General features: G+C 40.7%; 1 protein-coding gene across 4 annotated transcripts; it reads left to right on the top strand.

Annotated features, from left to right (window-relative positions):
• Nucleotides 1–9,992, top strand: CCL20 (C-C motif chemokine ligand 20). Of its 4 annotated transcripts, XM_061451077.1 has the most exons (6): nucleotides 1–632; nucleotides 7,466–7,575; nucleotides 7,861–8,060; nucleotides 8,309–8,423; nucleotides 9,144–9,221; nucleotides 9,518–9,992. In XM_061451077.1, the coding sequence occupies exons 3-6, from the start codon at nucleotides 7,979–7,981 to the stop codon at nucleotides 9,543–9,545; spliced, it is 303 nt and encodes a 100-aa protein (XP_061307061.1). In that variant the 5' UTR covers nucleotides 1–632; nucleotides 7,466–7,575; nucleotides 7,861–7,978; the 3' UTR covers nucleotides 9,546–9,992. The 4 variants fall into 4 exon arrangements, with proteins under 4 accessions (XP_061307061.1, XP_061307063.1, XP_061307060.1 ...); XM_061451079.1 differs by lacking the exon at nucleotides 1–632 and having other exon boundaries at nucleotides 6,237–7,575; nucleotides 7,899–8,060; XM_061451076.1 differs by lacking the exon at nucleotides 1–632 and having other exon boundaries at nucleotides 6,237–7,575.
• Nucleotides 9,993–25,362: the final 15,370 nt, after the last annotated feature.

Genomic DNA, 25,362 nt, shown 5'->3' with positions numbered 1-25,362 from the left:
CTTGCTCTTGCAGAATAAGCCCTTGTTTACAGGAGGCCCTGGAGCCTGTGAGCAGTCTTGCATGATTGGGAACAGCACCATACTTAAGGCGCTGGCCAAGGGCCTAACCATCAGGGTACTGCTGAGGCTGGCTGGAGTTGTCCAGGCCAGCAATAAGGTGAGAGAGATTGAAAATGAGAACAAGCAATACATGCTTAAAGCAGCCAAGGGGAACCTTTAGAAAGAGGAAAAGCAGACACTTCCTTAATGGCAGCTGGGGCAAGGCTGTCTTTTGTTAGGGCCCCAAATACCTCTTGCAGAAATCAAGAGGTTGAGACTAAGGTCCAGAAAGTTTTAAGGGTATAGGAAGATAAGAAGGGCAGTATCTCAGTGGTGTTATGCAAAAGAACCTGAAAAAGTTGGGATGGAAGGATCTAGGGCTTTGGTTTCCTATGGATAAAGAGCAGGACTCCTGGACAGAGGGAAGTTTGAACCAGCTGTTTTGGGAAACCCTGGTTTAAATCTCCACAGAGGAAGGTCCCTCTAATGTAACTGTGTAGTACTGAAAATCCACAGTGATTGCAACATTTGTCTGGAGAAGATCTGTGCCCATAGCTACTCTGCCAATGTTCATGACAAAGCCACTCAATAGTGTTAACTAATATCTATTAAAATAAAACTTGTTTGTTTTTTTGTTTAGCAATCAAAAATAAGCAGATGTTACTGGGTATTTTTAAACTTATCTTCTAGTAACACATGACAAAATGCCAGCTGTGTTAATCATGAACTAAGTACTCCAGAGAGATCAAGCGTTCTATGTCAAGTGTGGATGAGTAAAACCTTCATAGAATGGTTAGGGCTGGAAAGGACCTTAGAACACCTAGCTCCAAGTCCCCTGCCATGGGCTGGGACCCCTCCCTCTAGACCAGATTGCTCAAGGCCCTGTCCAAGCTGCCTGTGAGCACTGGCAGGTATGGAGCATTCACAGCTTCCCTGGGCAACCTGTGCCAGTGCCTCACCACCCCCAAAAGAACTTCTTCCTTATATCTAGCCTGAACTTCCCCTGTTTAAGTTTGAATCCATTACCCCTTGTCCTGTCGGTACAGTCCCTAATAAAGAGTGCCTCTTCAGCATCCTTGTAGGCCCCCTTCAGATATTGGATGAGGTCTCCATGCAGACTTCTCTTCTCCAGGCTGAACAGACCCAATTTTCTTGGCCTGCCTTTTTATGGGAGGTACTCCAGCCCCCTTATTATCCTCATGGCCCTCCTCTGGACTTGTTCCAACAGCTCGATGTCCTTATGTTGAGGACACAAAGGCTGCACACAGTACTCCAAGTGGGATCTCACGAGAGCAGAGGGGCAGAATCACCTCCTTTGACCTGCTGGTCATGTTCCTTTTGATGCAGTCCAGTATAAGGCTGGCTTTTTGGGCTGTAAGGGCACAGTGCTGGCTCATGTTCAGTTTCTTATTCACCAATGCCCCCAAGTCCTTCTCCACAGGGCTTCTCTGAAACACTTTTCTGCGGGCTTCCCATGGGGTCACAGCTTCCTTTGGGCATTCACCTGTTCTGGCGTGGGGTCCTCCATGGGACTGCAGGTGGGTATCTGTTCTACTGTGGCCTTCCATGGTAACAGCCTGCCTCACATGGTCTTCACCAGGGACTGGAGGGGGATCTCTGCTCTGGGGTGTGGAGCATCTCCTTCCTGACTTTCACCAACCTCAGTGTCTGAGGCTTGTTTCACCAATTCTCACTCTTCTCTCTCAGCTGCTGTTGCTCTGCCCGGGTGTTTGTTTTTTCTCCACTTTCTTAAATATGTTATCCCAGAGGTGTTACCCCTGTCACTGATGGGTTGGCCTTGGCCAGTGGCGGGTTCAGCTTGGAGCTGGCTGGCATTGGCTCTACCAGACCTAGGGGCAGCTTCTGGCAGCTTTTCACAGAAGCCACTCCGTTAGAAGCCCTGCTACCAAAACCCACAGAAACCCAGTAGTGTATTTTTTTCCATGCTTCTTTCCAACTATGGGTTTTGCCTTCAACTTTGAGAGGTCCATTTCTGTGAAAAGGTGATTGGCTACAATGGAGGGTTAATTTTGAAAGAGGGAAACCTGCCCTCAGAACACCAAGTATTCATCTCCTGTATGTACTTTGTGGCAAGCAACAAGCTAGGACGGGTGCTGGGCTGTTCACAGTGGATGCACCAGCCTTCTCATAACCTGCACTTTTGATACATCAGAGATTAATTTCTCCCAACAGGCATATAATTTGTCCATAATTGCATCAAACAAATGCCATTCAATAGTATTTCTAGATCTATTTCTTATGAAGTGCAATGTATAATTAGTGAAAATTGGTTTCTTCCTTCAGATAAGGATTTTTGTCAGTCATGCAAATGAACTGCATGAAAATACTGTATTGCATCATAGCCTCTAAGGCTCCAGAGATATTGGGCAAGTTACCTGTGGAACTTTTGTGCTTGGGATTAGTATGTATTTCATCACTGGGGATTATGCAATGTTTTAAACCCCGCATTTGGCCCTGTTCCTTTGATCTGGTGCCTTTTCATGCTCTGCTCTGTCAAAAGTCTTCTAAATCATTCGAAATTACAGAAGGGAATTTTCTCTCTTTGGTTCTTTTCTTCCTTTTTCATCAGCTGTATTGCTATACTGTTTTATTTCCAGCAGTCCAGACAAGAGCAGTAATATATAATAAAATAACATCTTTTGCAAGGATGAATAGAAATGGAAATTTCATTAATGTGCTAGTCAGAAACTGTCAGTGTGTTTCTTGTCTTACTGTAGTGGACAGGTAAAGATATTGTAGACAGCATCTGACATTAGGTTAGGTGAGGGATGTTTTTATGGTTTCTTTTGTTTCTTTTTTTTTAAGCTTTTGTGTTAAATATTAGACCTAAACCCATAAAGAAGTCATTATAAGCTGTAGCTTATCAGTCAAATAGTTAATGATTATAAAATTCCTTCTCTGTCTCTCTTCAGAAGAGTGTTTTAAGCCTTGCACTGTATGGCTTTTAGGATCTCACAGCAGAGCTGCATAGTTAGATAGATTACTATTGTGGGGCCACAGTTTCAAAGCATTTCAAACTGCTTTCCCAGTCATGTGCAGTTCATATGGCTTCTCATATGCAAGATTTGGAATGAAAAGAGGCATATTCTCATATGCAAGATTTGGAATAGAAAGAGGCATAGCTTTATTGTCACAACTCTACATGTACCTAGAAAAGAGGTGGTCTGGTTCTGTATTGCTCTGCAATGGCGAGAGTGATGGGGCAGGCCCATCCCTCAGAAATAATGCCCATTTTTGCACTGGTACAGTGGTGTTTACCATGGCTGAACTATGAAGTCCCTTCAGAACTTCAGACTTTCATCAGGTATTTCTGTGAGTAAAAGCCTTCTGCTAAAAGAAAAGAAACATATTGCTTGGAGACAGCAGACCGATGATCATGGAAAGCAGGGACAGAGAGGCTGTACCTCTGCAGCTGGTGTCCAAGAGCAGTCTGACTCCCCAGATCTCCTCTTTAACATCCCCAAACTGCTCAGAATTATCGGTTTCCCAGTATTGCCTTGGAAAATGCTCTGGTTTCCCTGATACGTTTCTTCTCCTTTCACAACTCTGAATGGCTCCACAGCACAGGAACCTAGGCTACATTTACCTTATCTTTTATAGTACACACAGGAGTGGTTTGCCGTGTTCCCTCTGGCCTCTGGAACAACAGGAAGGGAGGTTTAGGAGAGGCTGAAAACTTAATTGATCTGTGTTTTAGTGCTTTGTCTTACTGGGAGTGCAGCCACAGGGAGGGAGAGTGAGCAGGGCTTGTGAGGGAATCTGAGGAGGTCTGACAGGAGTGAGGGAAGTTGAGAAACTTACAGCAAAGGAAAGTCGGGAAGAAACACATTAGGAAACTAAAAAGAGAAGAAAAGACAGACATGACAGAAACAGAAAGAAATGTGGGCTTGACTGTGGCTTGGGAAGGACCACAATTGTAAGATCATGCTCAGGGAAGGTCCAGGTCCAGCTGAGGCTTGAGTACTTCCAAGGGTATTCAAACCAGGCTTTCACATCCTCTTCTGGGGCAACCTGTCCCAGAAGTTCACCTACCTTGCTGTGAAGAGGGGTTTTCATTACGTCTGATGAGAATTTCCCTTTCCGCAACTGGCGTCTGCAGCTTCTTGTGCTTTGGCTGTGCCCCTCTGAGGAGGCCCTGGGCACAGGCCTCTGCACACAGCCTTACAGGCCCCAGCGCAGGGAGGTAACGGTCTCCCTTGACCTTGTGGCCTCCTCCCTGACCCCTGGTCCACGCGCAGCCTCCTAATTGCACCAGTACCAGAACACCAAACACAATGTATTGGACCAGCAATGACGAACCACAATGCCCATGAACAGTCTCTGAGGTGCTGGTGGCCACGCTGGACACCAATGTACCAGTCTTTCACCTGTCCTCTGGCCAATCCATACAGCACTATTTGGTCATGCAGATGCTAAGGGAAACCAGGCTGAAAGTCTCACTGGGTCAGGGTGGACAACAGTCACCGTCCCCTCATCCACAGGGAACAATCACTTCCCTTGAACACATAAATGTTAACCTGGTTTTATATTTTTTTGCCTTCTGTTTGCATTATGGACTTGTAAAGACTGATAAGATGTGGTTATGAGTCACAGCAGGACCTAGCAGGCAACTTCAAAAACCTTTCTTGATTTTTTTTTTTTAAACTACTTTGTGCAAATAAACTAAAGGGACTTTGTACACACGGTTCCTGAAGCTGAGGCCCTCCTCATGGCTTTTGTTTGAAATCTAAATTTTAACCTGATTTCCTAAGTCAAACCAACGAGATAAAAGATGTACCATGAGCAAGAGTTCTGCTGTAACACAGGACACCGGTCTGGCCTCTGGTTCCTATCAGAGGTACAATGAAAATTGCCTGAGGACAGAAGTATGGGCTGAGCATTAACTGAGTGGTGTCATTGCTTTGGCATCCAAACTGCTTGTGCTCAATTAGGAGTAGGTAGGGGTGTCAAAGCTCAAGTGAGAAGATTCTGTCTTCTGAATGGGGAAGAAATAGAGCTGTAGAGTGAGAAGGGAGACTTGAGATACAAGGCTGCCTGCAACTAGATAACAGCATTGGTAATCACATGTTCAGCTGTATTTGTCTAGTAAATGGCATAAGAAACACCAAAGTTTGGAATGGGTGTAATAGATTTGGGATCAATGAGGAAAATTAGTTAGGTGTGAGTTATGTGTGAGATGTTTGGGCACAGGAAAAGAGATGCAGGGGTGGTGAAACGGTGGGTTCAAGGAAAAGAAAAACTGGGGAATAAGGTATAAAATTAAGGAGAGCAAGAAATGGAAGGACCTTCTGACAGGAAAAGTGTGGCTGCCTCCAGGCAGTGGTTAAGCCAGCCTGTGGATGCAATCCCTGTGGATAACCCACCAGAATCTTCACCAGCTCTATGGCTGAAAAACAGTACAAGAGGTGGGAGCAAGAACACATAAACTTGTAAGGAAGGATAGATTTGTACCTTAATACTCAATGCATGAGACAAGGCAGCCGAATTGCAATTTAATAGCACTTACTATGATATTTTAATTTTTCTTTTTAGTAATTGAATCAATAGATTTAACCACTTTATTTGTGCTAATAGTAAACAACAGCATTGTACTCAATATGATTTTATAATTGTGAAGTAATATTCCTAATAACAGTGGTATTTTTGTTAGCCAATTAAAATATTAGCTTTTTTAAAATGTGCTGCCTAATCAATAAGCATTATAATCATCCTAATCAGTTATGTCTCAAGTCTCCAAACTAACAAAGGAGACATGAAGGAGCAACAAGTGCCTTAGCAAGACAGGAGAAAAACATATCTTTTTCTGGAAAACTTTTTAGCAATTTTAAAAATCATTGTTTGCCTAGTGCTTTTGATGCTCTTGATACTAATCCATGGATAAGAAGATGTGGTTACTGTCTTGACAATCTTAGAAAGTTCTCTGTCTAAAGTAGCTGGAGACTTTTCAAGTATCAACACTAGAGAGAAATGGGAGAGTGGAAGTAGAGGAATGCAGGCTGATAACGCAATGCCTAATTTTCAAATCTTCTTAAAGGCACTTACTTGATACAGATTGGATGGTGTGAACTCCTGCTTAAAAATAAGAAGTAGCAAAAAAATCCAAGGTTGTTACTGGACAGGCAGGATTTTTATTTTTTTTTTATTTTTTTTTTAAAGAAAGTGGTGCTTGATGGGGAAAAGATAGAGAATTGCATATTTCAAACCTGATGCTCCTTGATACCTGTCAAACTAGAAATAGTTGTGATTCGTGTTTAATTACTCCTATCTTTATGGGAAGGAAAAAGCTATCAAGCTAAACTTCCATTATTTCAAGCATTACCTTTCTAGTTAGCTATTTTGTAGCATTGCCTATGCTGACAGATAATCCTTAAAGCAGTCCAGAAATAGCTGCATATAGAGAGCGCTGATGTTTATGTACATTTATGAGATTTCACTATGATCCATAAAGAAGTTACAAAACTTCAGGGCATGGAATCTTTGTTGCCTCTTCCTATGACCCTTGGCCAGTGGCAGTGGCCCTAAGGAGAAGCATCTCCAACATATGTGACACCATGCATGCTGCAAGACTGCTCATATGTACCCTAGCCATATGATCTTCCTTAAATTCTGGCTGTTATGTTGAAAGATTAGTGTCTTTGAAGAATAGTCTATTCCAGAGTTCAGATTTTTTACATTTCTAGGAAGAAATAATGGGAATGAACCCTTCATGAAAGGTGCTGGTAGTCTGTGAAAAACAGGAGGTGTCTAGTTCAAAACTAATGACCGTATCCCTGAGCTCTACCTTAAGAAAAGCTACTTACAGCTCAGGTTACTCTATAATCACCTGAAACTGGCAGCACCTCTTGTATATACCAGCTGACCAGGACATGGCCTGTAGCCATCACATTCATTTCACACAGGTCGCTAAACATCACTGGAAAGCACCAGCTTCCAGTAGCAGTTCAAACAGTGTACTTGCTGTGATGACAGAGCCTCTCCCTGGGGGTTTCTCATGAACTGTGTGAAACAGTTTTAAGATTGTGTGTGTTTTAATTGAATGTTCAGGAGTCACAATTGTCAGGTACAGATTGGCATGGGAAAGTAACAAGGCACAGCTATTGCTTATAAAGCAACATTAATACATTCTGGACAGTATAGATTCGGTGGAAAATACAGACCCTGTTTCAAGTTGGCTTTAAGCTAATTCTGTTTCCAGACGAAATAGTTCAGATGTGTAACAAACAGGTAGAAAGTGATAGCAGTGAATATATGGGTACAGAAACCCATTTCCATGAGTACTCAATATTGCTCACATGTCCTCATAAATATTACAGTCTAGAGCTCAGAAAGCAGTAATATGGGAAGTCTGTCTTTACTGTATTGGCCAACCAGTAAATGTTAATGTAGGGCTTTGGTATCATTGCAGATGATACTGTGAGCATGCCATACTGAAATGAAACTGGATAGGTTAGGCCCACCTCCCTCTCACCCCAACTTCGGTTTAATAAACTAGAACACAGCAGATCTGCAGATTCTGTAGGTAACACTGAGAGTTACCTACATTTGACTTTCCTCATTTCACAACCCACACTCCTACCCCTAAAAACACAAATGCTTCACCCACAGAACCATTACCTCACAGCCTTATATTTCCTTTTCTTTTTGGCTGAATTTTCTAACCTACATCAACAAAAAAAGAAAAAAATACTCCCCAGCACACTGTTATCTCCAGTTGTAACTTCCCCCCAGGAAGGGGCCAAATTAGGCATGATGGAAATTGACATGGGAAAACCCACTGATGACAGAGGAACCCGCCCGCAGGTGAATTCCCGCGGCTTCTGCCACCCCTTTATAAGCAGGTGGAGGTGCGGCAAGGCTGGCAAGACGAGCAGGCAGCAGCTGAGCACTCACTAGAGCGTAGCTGCTGTGTGGAGTGGAAATGGCTGGCTTTAGCAGCAAGAGCTTGGTCCTGGTTTCCATGCTGGGGCTCCTGGCACTACTCCTGTGTGGCACCTCTGAAGGTAAGTGAGCTTGGGCATTCAGCCCCATGAAATGGTTCTGCGTGCCACCCTGCAGCACACCAGCCATGTCGGGGTGTGCATGCTCGCAGCTGGCAGCAATATGAGGGTGAGAAGGAAGGGATTTTTTTCAGCCAAATATGCTGCCTAATCCTCCTCTTCTGTCGATGAGGAGCTGGATAGTCAGTGAGCTGAACAGTGAGTGCTCTAGGCAGCATGGTCCAAATGGGGTTTATTTTGCTTCATTTCAGCACAAAGCAACCAGGATTGCTGCCTGTCTTACACCAAGGTGCGTCTACCTCGGTGGGCCCTAAAGGGTTATACTGAACAGCTCTCCAGTGAAGTCTGCGATATCCATGCAATCATGTAAGTTACTTTTTAGTAGATCTGGTTTTTTTTTCTGACATGTATTAGTCTTAAGATGTCTGTTTGGGCAGACACAGTAATTTCAACAATATAAGCACAATTTTTCTTGCTTTTTCAAAAGGTTAAATTAACCGAATAAATTGTATGTAATTCCTGTAAACAAACCCTCTGTTTGATAAGGACTATTAACTCTTAGGACAGCCGTACAGTGTAAATAATAAATCTGACATTTTAGGATTCAGCCGTGCAAACAAAGACACACTTCATCTCTAGCCAACAGAGAGTATTCCCTTGCCAAAACCTCTTAACAGACACATGAATGACAAGAGTTTGTTTAATTCATGGAGATCTATTTTTTTTTTCCCACAAGGTTTTAGCCTTCCTAATAGTTGATAACAACTATTTTCCTTAGTCTCGCAAATTACTTTTGGCATCCAGAAAAGCTCTTTGTCCTAAGACTTCCAATAAATTGAGCACAACTTTATGATGCAAAAAATGACTGAAGCAGCTGTTACGTTTAGGTTTGTTTCTTTTTGTTCATATAGTGTTGGAGGGGTTGTAGAGCATCCCATATCTAACTGGCATTTACAAAAGCAGTTGCTATTATTTATTATATAGAGTAATTATGATGCATGTTTTAGACCAAATGCATCTTCGCAGTATTTAACAGCAGGGGTGTCTAATGGCTTACTGATCTCTTTATCATTATTTCTTTTCCAGTTTCCACACCTACAGTGGGTTGAATGCCTGTGTAAATCCTAAAGAGGGGTGGGTGAAGAAGCATCTTCTTTTCCTGAGGTAGGAATCTAAAAATCTAAATACTACCATCCTATGAAAACAGAGCATGTATGAAAGCCTGTTTCTTACATCTTCTGAATACCAGTTCTGATGGCAATGCAGAAAATATTTGTCTTTCCATCTCTGGTCAAACATAGTTACTCTTTTTTAGAGTCTTCTTGGGGACAGTTATGTCACACGTCCCTTTTTTTGCCTGAGTTGTACTCTCAGATGGTGCTATACCTTGGAGACAGAAATCTATAACTGACCTGTGGCTGAGGTCATTATTTATGTGTGTTCTCTCATTCTTTTAACAGCCATAAGCTCAAGAGGATGTCAATGTGATACGGTTTCTAGCAGGGAAATAAACAAGCATGGCTAAGAAACTCCTTCGCTCAACATCTTGTTTGAGATCGTCATCTTGTACACTGTTGTGTGCTTACCACTATCTCTGGCTTCCCTGGGACCATTTAACTTCTTGAATTGATTCATATTGCATCACTGTGTTGCTTGAATTAAGCATTTTGTTAAAGTTTCTATTTTTATGAATACGTGTATGTCACTAGTATGGTATGAGTACTATTTAGAAAGGGCTACACTAAGTGTTTGTACAGAGTATGAATTTTAAGTTTATTGCATGTCATTTTTGTTTTGTTCAGCATGTGTAAAGTGGGTTATTTATTGTTTTTATTTTGTTACTTCTTTGGCACTGTCTTGTGCCAAAATATTTTCTTTTAACCGTAGTTAGCGTTATAGTACTTCTTGAACTATTGTTAAACAAAACTGCTTGTGAAAAAATGAAAATTGGAGTCGAAAAAATAAATGTTAAAATCTGCTTTCTGTGATATGTTTATTTTTTAATTGAAAATGGTAACTTCCCCTTGAAATGAATTCTTTTGCTTATGAGCCACCAACTGAAACCATTACACAAGAGCATTCACACCTGTTAAAAGTTTTCTATTGCTTCTGTAGCTCATCCTTCCTCTTGTCAGACATGGCTCTGTTGCCATCAAACCCCAGATGCTTCACCCAGAGACCTATGACTCATGGGACTTTTTCAGTTCCTCTTATTCTGATGATTGAATATTTTTTTGTAACCTGCCTTATTGGAGGAAAAAGAAAATATGGAAAGTTGGTTTCTATGCTCATTAACATGGATCAATAAGGTTGTTATATTATTGGTAGGAAATTTAATATAAAACTAACATGTCTAGCCATACATTCCTGAGGATACAAATAGGTATTAAAAGCAAGTGCTGCATTACCAAAATCATCATATCAGAGGCATGTTTTTTGTAAGTAACTTTCAGTGGCTTATTAAAAATTCTGACAGCTCTGTTCCAGTTTCCAGGAACACCTGCTAACTTTGGTGGGGCTGTTCTGCATTTGTGTAGGTAAGTTTCTTTTTCATCTGTATCTTTGGCCCTTAACTCCTAATTCAGCATGTGGAATTCTGTTGAATAATGTGAGATGCAATATTAGATGGTCATATGGGGTCTATTCCCCTTTCATTTATATAATTAGAAAAAAAAACTTTTTTCTTTTTTTTTTAAATTGCAAATTGCCAACAAGGCTTTTTCCTACTGCTTGGATATCATTTGAATAATGGATGTGAGAGCTTTCCCTTCAAAGTCTCAGCAGAACTTCATGCTCCAGCTCCAAAGACACCTGTTCTCACTGCATTGAGAGCAGTCATTCCTGTGTCTGCTGTAGTATTATTTTTAAATCCTATTTGTGCAATTCTTTGTTTGTTATTTATTTTCTTCTTTTTTAATTCCTTTCCTAAAGCAATCTCACGGCATTCCCAGCCAGGACATTGCAGCATTTCATTAGCTTGGGATATTTCACAGAAATTATTTTTATATGGAATCATAATTAGATTTACTCATTTCTTAATATTTTTTTTTTTCTCTCTCACTCCAGCACAAAGCAACAAAATAACTTAGCATTGTATGGAAAGTGACTTTTTTTGTAAGGAATAGCAAACCTTCTGCTGATTTAATATTGTTGTTAAAACATAAATGTGCTACATCTCATCTGCTGGGCGAGTACTAACAAATTATTTGTTGAATTACTGTTCACTTAATGGTAGCTTCAATCAGTTGAAGACTATTTTTTCGTTCCTCATCTCTTGTTTTTTTCATCTTCCACACAAAAGTGGGTTGTAAAGCCATGCACAAATCAAAGAGAAAAATGGATGAAGGGCCTTCTTTGCTTGCAGTATGTATATTTTCAAGTATATCTGAAAACCAAGCATTACTGGGTGTGCTTAGTGACAACGACACTTTTAGCTCTGTCATAGGGGTGTTGATAATTGGTCAGTTATTTTCAGTTATCAGTACCCATGAGCCCACATGTAACTAAACTGCGCTTCTGATGAACTGGAGTGCATTGTTCAGCTGTAATTTAGTTGAGAAATGAATCGGGGAATTCATGCACCAAGAAGGGCTTTAGGCTTATGACACTGTCACTTGATTTTAAGGGCATACACCCAGCTGGACAAACATCGGAACAATACAGACGATCAATTGTAACAAGCCTTCTGTATGCTGAGCTCAGCTGTTACACCCTGACAGTCTTACTCAAAATAGCAGGCTACAGGCAACATCCTTTGCCAAAATATGAATCATAAAGGAAGTTTTTAGTCTTCAGACTAAAACTAGTGCATTGTCTATGCTAAGTTTACTAAATAATTTTAGTGGTATGATGGTACATAAATGGAAAACTATGATCTGTGTTCCTATGATCTTGTGATAACTCTGTAATGGGAAATGTCAGCCTTAACTGTCCAGTGTTGCAGCCCTAACTCTGTTAAAAGTTTTTAAATTGCTGTGTTTGTTCCTCCTGCATTATCAAGTACAGATAGCTTTCACTCAAAGCTCACCAAGACTTGCAGGCACTTGAACATGTAGATACGATATACAAGAAAAATGGTACTGTGGCTGCTATTATGTATTAAGCATAGTGTACCGCTCATTTAGCTACTAACATAAAAACAAAACCCAAACACTTGTTTAACAGTCTTTTAGCTTCTTTGAATTTATATAATTATTCAGATTATGCGATCCAAAATACATATTTAATTTAAAAACATCATTTGAAATTTAGAATATGCTTAAAAAGGAAATATGTCACGGGAAAAGTAGAGACTAAATACTATTGTTAATGGCTATTATTAAATTTTAAACAGGATTTATATAGTTTTGCTTATTTGACTTCAGTTATACCTCCAAAAGCTTTTCTATCTACGTCTGCGTTCCTGAAATTTTGCTACTTCATAAACTTAAATTGAAAACTCTTCTTCTCCCCTTCTTTCCCCTAGCTTGTATAAGGAGACAATTGATAGTCTGGGTTGAGATCTCTTGAAAAAAAACAATATGCTCTATATAGTGTTCTGTATATAGAATTTTGGTGGATACACTTACAATGCATGTCCTATAGTAGAGGGATTTCACCTACCGTCATGACCAAAGAGCTGCACATACAAAACTGAGGAAAAGAGGGTTTGCACCCTAATCTCTTTGTTAAAACTGTTGTATGACCTTTGGATCCAATTCATTTCAGTGTACTAGGTTTTCACAATACTCCATCTCCTCATCTGTCTTGGTTTACCTAAAAAATCTAAGCTTCATGGTGATTCTTTTTTTCTAGCCCTCAAAATTATAGAGAAAGCTTTGGAAAACAAAAGACAAGGAAGCAAAGCTAGTTGCATGTGTTTTTGAGTAGCAGCTGTAGTGAAATTTAAAGGGAAGGTTTCTTGCAGTGAACACTGCTTTCTGTTATCAGAAATTCTAATCTTGTGCCACTTTTTCACTGAAAAGATTGCTGTTCTAGCTGAATCTGAAGATGTGTCTGTTCTTTATCTGGTTTATATTTTTTTTTCCTTCTTCACTTCTTTCTTCTGGAAATGGATGTAATGTCCCACGGGCTTCAGAGCTGATTTAGTTTTCTCAGAGCTGATTTAGCTTGCTCAGGGGCTAACATTAACTGTTTCCTGTGCTATGGTGACTGAGAAGACACACATAAATAGTTTTATTAAGATATCAGATATGCTTTTCTGTTAGTTTGGTGCTTCTCAGCCTGCGAAGAATTTCTCTCTTGGTAAGACATGCTTACAGTAAGAGTGAGACAAATCAGCTTCTGGAAAGAGGAACAGTGTAGCCCAGCACTTGGGCTCCCCGGTGGGAAAGCCTGAATGGTAGGATCAATTTAATATCTAAATAGCTAAAGGATAAAGTGAATTAGGAAACAAGAAACACTGAGATAGTGAAACTGGGGGCACCACAATTAGTGAAGACATGTATTAAAGTGTATGAAACAGATCCTAGAGTATTTTTGATTTCTGAGTCAAACTTCAGTTACTATTTGCACCACAAATATACCTATCTTCTCTTCTGGGCATGTGCTCATAAGCCAAAGCAAAACATTTATGTCTATACAAAAATATTATGTGTGGGATGGTCAAATACCACAAAATTGGTCAAGTACAACAAAATTGCATTAGACTCTTCCTATATCTTCTGGGTGATAAAATTTAATCAAAACACAGATTTTTCTTGAAGGAATATGGCTTGCAAGGGGATAAACTCTGTACCAAGAGTTCATGTAACAAATACTGAGGTAACAGCAGATAGCATCATTAGGTATCACGGGCAAAGAAATATTACAAATCTGTAAGAAGCAGATGAGACCAGTCCAGCCATCTGATTAGACTTGTGTCAGTGGAGATGGATTAAAGTAAGTGGTCTAATTTGCAGTGAAATTGTCAATTACAGTGTCAAGATTAAACTAGTAGTTTAATATGCTTGCCACATCAGTCATCAGGCACAAAGCTAGTGAGAACACTACAAACTTACAAAGTAGGTAAATGGCAATTTGAGAATGATAGATTTAATGTGACAGATAAATGAGAGCTGTAGAGTGGTCAGTGTGCTTACTTCAACTGTTCACTCAGATGTGTCCATCTCTTCATATATGAATAACCATTGTTATATAGCTGTACTTAAGGAATACCAATCAAAATGTTCATTTAAAAGTTTGTCATGCAGATCTGAAAAATAATTATATCTTAGCTATATAATTTATTACTTGATTTCTTCTTTCAAATGTATGTTCACTAGAGCCGGTTTAAAAATATGTTTATGTGTTCCAGTGGGCATCTGAATGTTTTGTATTATAATGACTAGGAATAAATGGTCAAAATGTCTTGCAGAGACAAGCCAAATCTAAAACATATCTGAGATACTGCAAATGTAAGGGTTGCTCACTCTATAGCACACTCCAAATTGGTACAAAAGTAAGCATAAATGTTTTATGAATTTGAAAGTGGGTAGTACTGTTTTAATGCTAATTAGAATGAATGGATGATATGCATATATATTGCACATCCATACGAAGTACTTCAAAATGATGGTAAAGAAACTTAGAAAAGAAACAGAGAATGCAATAGTGAAGGCGTATAGATATCACAGTATCACAGTATCACAGTATGTTAGAGATTGGAAGGGACCTCGAAAGATCATCTAGTCCAATCCCCCTGCCGGAGCAGGAACACCTAGATAATGTTACACAGGAATGCGTCCAGGCGGGTTTTGAATGTCTCCAGGGAAGGAGACTCCACAACCTCCCTGGGCAGCCTGTTCCAGTGTTCCGTCACCCTCACTGAGAAGAAGTTTCTTCTCAAGTTTAAGTGGAACCTCTTGTGTTCCAGTTTGTACCCATTACCCCTTGTCCTATCATTGTTTGCCACTGAGTAGAGCCTGGCTCCGTCCTCGTGACACTCCCCCTTTATATATTTATAGACACTGATAAGGTCACCCCTCAGTCTCCTCTTCTCCAAACTATAGAGACCCAGCTCCCTCAGTCTTTCCTCATAAGGGAGATGCTCCACTCCCTTAATCATCTTAGTTGCCCTGCGCTGGACTCTCTCCAGCAGCTCCCTGTCCTTCTTGAACTGAGGGGCCCAGAACTGGACACAATACTCCAGATGCGGTCTCACCAGGGCAGAGTAGAGGGGAAGGAGGACCTCTCTCGACCTACTAACCACCGCCCTTCTAATACACCCCAGGATGCCATTGGCCTTCTTAGCCACAAGGGCACAGTGTTGGCTCATGGTCATCCTGTCGTCCACTAGGACCCCCAGGTCCCTCTCCCCTACACTGCTCTCTAACAGGTCGTTCCCCAACCTATACTGGAACCTGGGGTTGTTCCTGCCCAGATGCAGGACTCTACACTTTCCCTTGTTATATTTCATCAAGTTACTCCCTGCCCAACTCTCCAGCCTGTCCAGGTCTCGCTGGATGGCAGCACAGCCTTCTGGCGTGTCAGCCACTCCTCCCAGCTTAGTGTCATCAGCAAACTTGCTGATAGTACACTCAATTCCCTCATCTAAATCATTGATGAATATATTAAATAATACCGGTCCCAGTACTGACCCTTGAGGCACTCCACTAGTTACAGGCCTCCAACTAGACTCAGCCCCATAGACTACAACTCTCTGGCTTCTCTCCTTCAGCCAGTTCGCAGTCCACCTCACTACCTGATCATCCAGTCCACACTTCCTCATTTTAGCCGTGAGGATGCTGTGGGAGACTGTGTCAAATGCTTTGCTGAAGTCAAGGTAGACCACATCCACCGCTCTGCCATCATCCATCCACTGTGTTATTTCCTCATAAAAGGCTAAGAGATTGGTCAAACATGATTTCCCCCTGGTGAAGCCATGTTGACTGCCCCTCATAACCTTCTTATCCTTGATATGCCTTAAGATGGTACCAAGGATAAGGTGTTCCATCACTTTCCCAGGGATGGAGGTGAGTCTGACTGGTCTATAGTTACCCGGGTCCTCCTTCTTGCCCTTTTTGAAGACTGGAGTGACATTTGCTTTCCTCCAGTCCTCAGGCACCTCTCCCGTTTCCCAAGACTTGGTAAAGATGATGGAGAGTGGTCTAGCAATGACTTCCGCCAGTTCCCTCAGCACCCGCGGGTGCATCCCATCTGGACCCATGGATTTATGGATGTCCAGATTGCTCAACTGGTCTCTAACCCATTCCTCATCGACTAAGGCAAACCGCTCCGTCGACCTGACTTCATCTAAGGTCTCAGGGGTACAGGGCTCTTCAGGACTGCCCGCAGCAGAGTAGACAGAGACAAAGAAGGCATTCAGTAACTCTGCCATCTCTTTATCTTCTGTCACCAGGGCACCCATCCCGTTCATCAGTGGGCCTACATTGCCTCTGGTGTTAGTTTTGTCTGCCATGTATTTAAAAAAGCTCTTTTTGCTGTCCTTGACCCTTCTTGCCAGGTTTAATTCTAAGGATGCCTTAGTCCTCCTAGCTGCCTTCCTACATCCTCTAGCAGCAGCCTTATATTCCTCCCAAGTGGCCAGCCCCTCCTTCCATGACCTGTAAACTCTCCTCTTCCACTTGAGCATACCCAGCAATTCCCTATTTAGCCACGCAGGTCTCTTGGCCCTCTTCCTTGACTTCCTACGTGTCGGGATGCTCCGATCTTGAGCACGGAAAAAGTAGTCCTTGAATGTCAACCAACTATCTTGGGCCCCTTTACCTTCAAGCAGCCCTGCCCATGGGATTTCCCCTAGCAATTGCTTGAAAAGGCCGAAGTTTGCCCTGCTAAAGTCCAGGGTTGCAATTCTACTTGGTATTCTACTAGTCCTGCCACACAAGATCCTGAACTCCACCATCTCGTGGTCGCTGCAACCAAGGCAGCCCTCAACCCTTACTGCTTCAACCAGATCCTCCTTGTTAGTGAGGATGAGATCCAGCAGTGCTCCTCTCCTGGTCGGCTCATCCACCATTTGCAGGAGGAAGTTATCATCCATACACTGGAGGAACCTCCTGGACTGCGGCTGGGTTGCCGAGTGGTCCTTCCAGCAAACATCAGGGAAGTTAAAATCCCCCACGACGACCACGGCCTGTGACTGTGAGGCCGCTCTCAGCTGCCTGTAGAAGGCCTCGTCAACTTCCTCACCCTGATCCGGTGGTCTGTAACAGACACCTACAACAGTATCCCCCCTGCCAGCCTGCCCCTTAATTCTCACCCACAGACTCTCAACTTGCTCATCATCTGTCCCTGGACAGAACTCGGTGCACTGTAGTTCCTCCCGCACATAAAGAGCAACCCCACCACCCCGCCTGGCTGGCCTGTCTTTCCTGAAAAGGACATAGCCTTCCATGACTATATTCCAGTCATGTGAGCTGTCCCACCACGTCTCTGTAATTGCCACCAGATCATAATCTCCTGACTTAACACAGGTTTCCAACTCCTCCTGCTTATTTCCCATGCTGCGCGCATTGGTGTACAGGCATTTCAGGGAGCGAGCTGAGCACACCGATTTCACCCTAAATATAGATATATAGGAAGCATGATGTTTATGTGAAATTCTTAATGAATTACTGGCATAATGAAAATGAAATATAGAAACCCAAATGAGTTATTTCAACTTTTTTATTAAAAAGCAACAGTGAGATAAAAATAACTGCACTTTAACAAAGATGTGGTTTTTTGCAGCCTTACTAGAAATTCTGTTATTTTTTAGGAGCTCTTTGCTTCCTCCCAACTCAAAATGGCTTGACTCAGTTGCATGTTAGATATGTATAGAAGTGCTTATTTATTTTCCTCACTAGGTGCATCCAAATAACTCACTTTCACCTTGAAGGTCAGATAATCTGACTGCAGAATACTGATACTGTCAGCTTTGCTTATCCAAAGCATCTTCAGGCTCCTACAGTCTGGCCCATGGAAAAAAGATGAATATATTGTGGAAAGGATCTCCTTTAAAAAGCAGACAACAAAGAAAAAATTTTTCAACTAAGTGAAACTTGAATGAAACAAGTAAGAATGTATGGAATTTGCCTGACTGCCTGTGATATGTAGGCAGTTTGCCAGAAATAAAAGATTTAAGAAAAAGCTAAGAAGAGAACTACAGTTCCTTTGTGGTGTTTGTTTTTAACTCACTGTAGGTAAAAAACACATGCGTCCATTCATGCGAACAGAAACTTGTAGGTGACAGACTTTCTAGGCAAATAGTATTTTTTCCTTTTAATTTGAGATAACTTAAAACGGATGAAAACAGCCATGCAAAGATGAAAAACAATCTCTGAGAAAGGGAACACGTTTCTTGTTCTGTTAATATAGTCAGCTCTTTCTCCCAGAATAGCTCTTACCTAGCAAACAGCAGACTCCCAAAAGATCATATTCCTTACACAAGTAATATAGTTTTATATTTTTAATGGCTGTGGTGTCATGATTAGCATTGGAAATAGCAGAGCAGAAGTGAGAAGGAGCTCTAACAATGCACAGGGAAGTACATGTGCATAGTGGTGTTGGTTTGTGTAAGAGAGAGCAGGTTATCTATTCCAGAACAAAACCTTGAAAAAAATTACCTAAACCTTCCCAATTCAAAGTAGAAACAAGGAAATATCAGAGCATAGTCCTTCTGCACCTGACAGACCTGACAATTACGAGAAAGGGCAGCATGCAAAAACTCCCCTTTAGTAAAAATTCATTGTACCCATTACTAGCATAACAGAAATAGGAAGTGGCTTTCTGTGTCTTTCCCTTCACTCAGACTACTCTTGGGCTGGCCTTTCTCGTTTATTTCAACATACCACAGACTGACCTACTTCAGAACAAATGGGTCATGATACAACTTTAAATCAGGAAGCCTAAAACCCACTCTTCTTTGAAAGCAAGAGTGTGTTTGAGTCAGAAACACTTGCTTCTTGTTATCCTTCTCAGGGCAGTACATTGGCTCAAGAAAGAGATTTTCAGAACCTGTGGTGGCAGGAAGAGCCAGGCTTCTCAAAAGGAAGCTCTTCATTGAATGGATTAATTTTGCTTCATAGTGGCCAACACGGTTGTCTCCAGTGCTCTAGATAACTGTATATTGCAGCTTTTCACAGGCTTTGGAATATTGACTGATACTGAGGTTTACAGTATCTTAACTTTCTGCCATTCCTGCAAAATGCTGACATGAGCAAAAATGCACAGGGAGCAACTGATGTATAAGTTATCTCTTCGGGCTGATGACATCAATACTTCTCATCTCTGTATGTAAAACCTGATTATTTCATCTTGGATTAATGTCTCAGCGTATCATTTTTCTTTCCAGAGTAGATATTTTTTTTTGAATTTTCTATGGTGTGTGTGCAGATTCTTTGAAGCTGGCTTTTCATGGCTTAGAGGATGCGAACACTCTTGGGATGTTAAAAAATTTCAGGGCAACAATTTTACTCCTGTCTAAAAAATTTCCTTGTTAAAGTATACACTATTTGCTCACTTCCCTGAACGTCAAAAAGAATTGCATTTCTGCTTGACAGTCAGGGATTGGTGACACAGGTTTCTCAGTGCTGTATCATCAGACGTTCTGCTTGACTAGTCCTCAAGTAATCAGCTGTGTTTAAGCCCTTTCCTTTGCTCTGTCATTACAGTTTTTACCTTTGCTGCCTAAAGTCTCCTTTGGTAATCCTACCCATGATACAACTCTGGTTCTGTTTGGTCAGAAACTCATACTGTTAGTTAGTATGTATTTATTTTCAGACACGCCTGTCCTGGGTGGCACTCTGTGAAAAACCTTCATTTCAGTATAGTGTTAGCTCTTTGTCCCCTGTTCAGGAGGTCAGCAATTTTTTCTAGTTACTATATAGGAATAAGCAAACAAGGCCATTACGCCAGTGCCTCTTTGGGACAGTCTGGATAGCTGTCACAGAGTGGAGAGGAACCGACTTTTCTTGTGACTCCACTGGTCTTGAATCTTCTGCTTACAGAAGCTAGGAAACAAAGTGAAAATGTTTTTTGATTTATCTTCCAGTATCTTTATTGCCTCTTAATGCAATAATGATGATGAACTGTGAAGCATGCATGTTCAAATGGAGATTTACAGCAAAAAAGTGAGGACAGAATGTGCTGAGCTGCCAGGTAATAATGTTATGGAGCTTTGCAGCATTCCTACTTCCCTCTCCCCTATTTAGATTGGGGCTGCATTGTCCATTTCTGTGTCTTGTGAAAAGCAAACAACAAAAGAAAAGCTTGTTGTTTTATGATATGCAAAACTGTAAAAAAAAAAATTGCCTAAGAATATCACAATAATTGATTAAATGATGCAAATGCAACCCTGCAGTACAGAATTGAAGAGCTGCTTACTACATAAGTTCTAGTTGAACTGCAGATACTCATTTATGCTGTTTAGAAGGATGAAGCCTTTAAATCTGATGAAAAAAGTAGCGTTTCTATTTGGTGTCAAGTAATACTGAAGGTACCAAAAAGGCTGCATGAATGTGTGTTTACAAAGAACAAAGAAGGTGTTAATGTAGGAAGCAGTACCCATGCCATGTTCACTATTTATGTCACTTGTGTTAAAAGAACAGAAAAATATTTATATTCTGAAATTATAATCTGGGTGGATACATATTATGTTAAACAAATACAAAAAACTATTAAGAAACTGACTACCAAGATTAGGGATTGTTGAAAAAGTTATTTTTGAATAGGGCTGGTCCAAGGAAGTCAATTCACTTGGAAAACTGTTCAGATTGTTTCAATGAAAGTATTTCTTATCAGCTTCAGGACTTTCCACATACAAATAAGACAAAAAATTTAAACAAACAAATGGGAATGAAAAACCAATAGACCACTTTTTCCCCCCGTCATGTCCCAAAGTAAATCTGGGATTAGCCATTGTATTTTACTTCCTGGCTTTCAAAAACCAAAGGAATGTCTTCAAAGTGAAGCTGTGGGGAGCCATATGGGTGTTTCTAGAAAAGTCACATATCATTAAACACTGAGCACAACTGTCTTCTGTTGACCCATGTCAGCAGTGTGGGCTATGAGGGAATTTAGTAAATGAAAATGTGTTCACTGCTTCCCCCTATTGATGCTCTACAGTAATTTCTGCATAAATCACAGAAACAAAATGGTTTGTGTTGGAAGGGGCCTTAAAGATGATCTAGTTCCAACCCCCCTTCCTTGGGGTTGGAACTAGATCAGGTTACTCAAGACCTATCTAACCTGGCCTTGAACACTGCCAGGGATGCGACACCACATCTTCTTTGGGCAACCTGTGCCCAAATTAGTAAGGAATTCCTTCTTTTAATCTAAATTTACCCTCTTTCAGTTTAAAGCCATTATCCCTTGTCCTGTCACTACATGCCTTCTTCCCTCTCCAGCTTTCTTGTAGGCTCCTTTAGTTATTGGAGGGCTGCTCAAAGTTCTCCCCAGGGCCTTGTCTTCCCCAGGCTGAACATCACCACCTCTAAGCTAGTCTTCACAGGGAAGTTGCTCCAGCATCTGATCATCTTCATGGCTGCCTCCAGACTCACTCCAGTTGACTCAAATTTTTACTTCTATTAATATAGTCTCTTTTAATGATTACATGTTGGTTATATCTTTTCAGATACATATTTTTCTTCTGCATTTTACGAAACAGTATTTTTATACTCAAGTAGCTGTCCTAAGTTTCTCTTTAAAAAAATTAAGCTGATTAGGTTTTTTAATTTTTTTCCCGCTTTCCTTATTTTCCTTAGTAATAAAGTGACTATTTGCTCTTCAAATAGCTTTCATTTATTTGTTATAAAACCCACTCTGAGTTTCTTCAGTTGCAATGTTGTATGTTTTTATGGCTATATTTTGTGCCTGAGAAAAAAATTTGATCTTTATGACCAAATTCTTGGCTCTTTTCAATTACCTCTGCACTGTTCAGAGTGACTGAGTCTGGTCTGGTTATGTCTGTCAGGAATTCTCTGAAAGGGCTGGGAGGTATAACTTTTCCTGTTTACACAGCCTTGTGTACAAGGATGTGTTTTAAATGTAGACAAATAATTCTTTTACTTTTCAAAGAAGACTTCATGGACCCATAGTTATGTTTAAGCAAAACCTGTAAATAGACCCCAAGTAAATTCGCTCTTGGGAAAGGCCCAAAATATTCTCATACCCTTGTCTACTTGTTCTTCATTTTGTGAAAATTATCGGGGTTTTATGTATTCTGCTACATACAGTAGTATTCCTCATCGTTACTTTCTGCCATTATTATGAAGTTTGAATTTTGATGGGTTGATTTTCAGCTTACAGACAGCACTTTAATTAATTTTTAAATAAGTAAGCTTTTTAAGAATAATTGTTAGAGACGCCTTTCAGGACTTCAAGTCCAGGGCTCAGTCTATCAGAAAAGAATAAGTTTAATTGTATTTAACTGTGGAAATTAAAATAAAATCACTTCCAGAGATTGCATGTTGCAGTATGAAATAATCGTTGTATCTTTATTGTGTCAGCAGATGGCAATGTGTAGCTGTTTAAAATTGTTAGCGCTACGTAATTATCTTATATTTACAGAGAAAAGGGAGATGTTTTGTGTTAGTTGCTTTGGCTTTAACCCCTTAGCTATTGCTTGATATAGAATCACAGAATAGTTAGGGTTGGAAAGGACCTTAAGATCATCTAGTTCCAACCCCCTTGCCATGGGCAGGGACACTTCACACCAAACCATGCCACCCAAGGCTTTGTCCAACATGGCCTTGAACAACGCCAGGGATGGAGCATTCACAGCTTTATTGGGCAACCCATTCCAGCGCTTCACCACCCTAACAGGAAAGAATTTCTTCCTTCTATCCAATCTAAACTTCCTCTGTTTCAGTTTGAACCCGTTACCCCTTGTCTTGTCACTACAGTCCCTAATGAAGAGTCCCTCCCCACCATCCCTATAGCCCCCCTTCAGATATTGGAAGGCTGCTATGAGGTCTCCAGGCTGAACAGCCCCAACTTCCTCAGCCTGTCTTCATACGGGAGGTGCTCCAGTCCCCTGATCATCCTCGTGGCCCTCCTCTGGACTTGTTCCAACAGTTCCATGTCCTTTTTATGTTGAGGACACCAGACCTGCACACAATGCTTCAGGTGAGATCTCACAAGAGCAGAGTAGAGGGGCAGGATCACCTCCTTCGACCTGCTGGTCACGCTCCTTTTGATGCAGCCTAGGATACGGTTGGCTTTCTGGGCCGTGAGTGCACACTGAAACTGGCTCATATTCATTTTCTCATCCACCAACACCCCAAGTCCTTCTCCGCATGATCAACAATACATATCTGGGTGAATTCTGCGAAGATCTATGTATTTAACCTTGAAACCAGAGGTATGCAATAAGGCATCTTAAATTTAAAAAGTTTGTTCCCTTTTAAGGTATGCTCTTAACTGAGATAGCGTCTTGTTTTTCACAAGATTTTAAAATTGTTTATTGGTCACAGAGGCTGACAAATCATTAAATACTTGTTCAAATTCCTGTGTAAATAATGTTTTTGTTCTTTGTTGGGTAAAGTGGCATGTTTGAGATTCTGTATTTGGAAATACTAGGGGCAGGCAAATCCAATCCATGCTGGCTTTTTTCTGTCACTCAAGAGTAGTTAGATGTACGTGAAAAGAACTTGTTTTATGTTTCAGTTCCATTTAAAGCTTGTAAATGAAACGTGAGTTTCAGGTGCTTCTGAGGTACTAATAAATTACAAGAGGTGGGTGGGAGTGAGAGTTTTATTTTTTTTGCTAAAAAAACGTTCCCTGTGTTTGCATTTTTTGGAAATGATTTTTTTTTTTTCCTGTTGCACTGGAGCATAACATCAAATAAGTGTATAAGCCCATCTTTTTGTTACTTCCAGTAATTGTGGTGATGGTGGATGTTAGGCACCCTGCAAAGAAACAAGCTTTGTAACAGCTTCTCAGGCTTTAAACTATTAGCTAGCAATAGTATGCTGTAGTGACTTGTGGATTTTTATCTCAGGAACTGCTGTAGCAGATTTTGCACCACAAGGGTACTTTTTTTAATATTGCCTTAGGGTTTGATTATTGTTTCATTTGTGCAAGTAATTCTTCCTGGTTTAGGGTTCTGTGGATGAAGCAACTGCAGCACTGGGCAATGGAAGAACAGAATTAGTCCCATGTTCTGAAATTTAACATAAACACATCTTGTTTCCCTCCCTTTTTTCATAGTTGTTAAATATATCTGTTGTTCAGAGCTGCCTGCATGGAGCCCTAAAAATGCCATGGATCTAATTTCCATAAATTTCCATAATTATCCATTCTCATATGCAGACACTTGCATAGTGTGGCAAAATATTTTTGTTGGTTCTGTGACTTGATTGCCCATTCCCACTGCTGTAGCTGAAAGTACAGCTTGTCTTACTTTCTCTAGAGAACAGAAATTGCTGTTTCCTTAATGCAAACCATATTTTCTGTTTTTCTTTACCTTTCGCCATCCTTTATTTGACCATTGTTATTTCCATTTGGATCAGTCCCTACTTTTCTGAGTAGATGATCCCTAAACATCTTTCATTTTCCTTTTGGAGACAGGCAGCTAAGAAAGCTAGACATAAGGACAAAAAGTTGAAGCTCTGGTAATATGCCAGTGATGAAGTGGTATTGCTCATAAATCATTTCCTCTTCATTCTTACACTACAGAGAAGACCTACACTACACTACAGAAGACTTAGTGGACTACTGCTGTATTTTAACATCTCTCCATTGTCAGCAACTGTGATTTCCCAGGTTATGATTTTGTTATGCTTGACTTTAGCAGAAGCCATCTTATAACAGATGCAAGTTGCTCAAATGCAAACCCTATTATACACTAGCCAGTGTATATAAAAACATACCAGATTATGATTTTTTTTTTGTCATTTCCAAAGTATCATAGCAAGCTGACTTTCATTGGAAATACCTGAAACCCTTTTCAGTAATGTTTATTAAACCTTAATATATATTATCACGGCTATAATATCATTTACATGAAACATATATAAGGTCTGATTAAAGGATCTTAGGAACAATGTTAGAAAAAAGAGTGGCAGCTTCAGTTAAGGAGAAACAACACTTCTGTCATAACAGGAGTGGATTTCTCCATTTGGTATTACATGTCCATTATTATTTGGCACATGATCCCTGCACACGCCAGGGGGTTGGAGCTAGATGATCATAAGGTCCATTCCAACCCAAACCAGTCTATGATTTGGAAGTCGCAGCTATTGAGTAATTTCTATAAAATCCACAGGGTGCCGCTGTATGAATGTCAAATGTAAACCTGTGCGTCTTTTTTTGCAGTAACTGTTTGCCCTAGATTAGAATTGCCATTTGTTAGGTGAAAGGAATAATACATTAGCCTCTGAAGTTT

The sequence above is a fragment of the Pezoporus flaviventris genome, unplaced genomic scaffold, assembly GCF_033815535.1.
Source record: "Pezoporus flaviventris isolate CSIRO_AGI_PZ_B2104156 unplaced genomic scaffold, CSIRO_AGI_Pfla_v1 ptg000013l, whole genome shotgun sequence".
Classification (NCBI taxonomy): Eukaryota; Metazoa; Chordata; class Aves; order Psittaciformes; family Psittacidae; genus Pezoporus; species Pezoporus flaviventris.
This window is presented reverse-complemented; position numbering and strand designations above follow the sequence as displayed.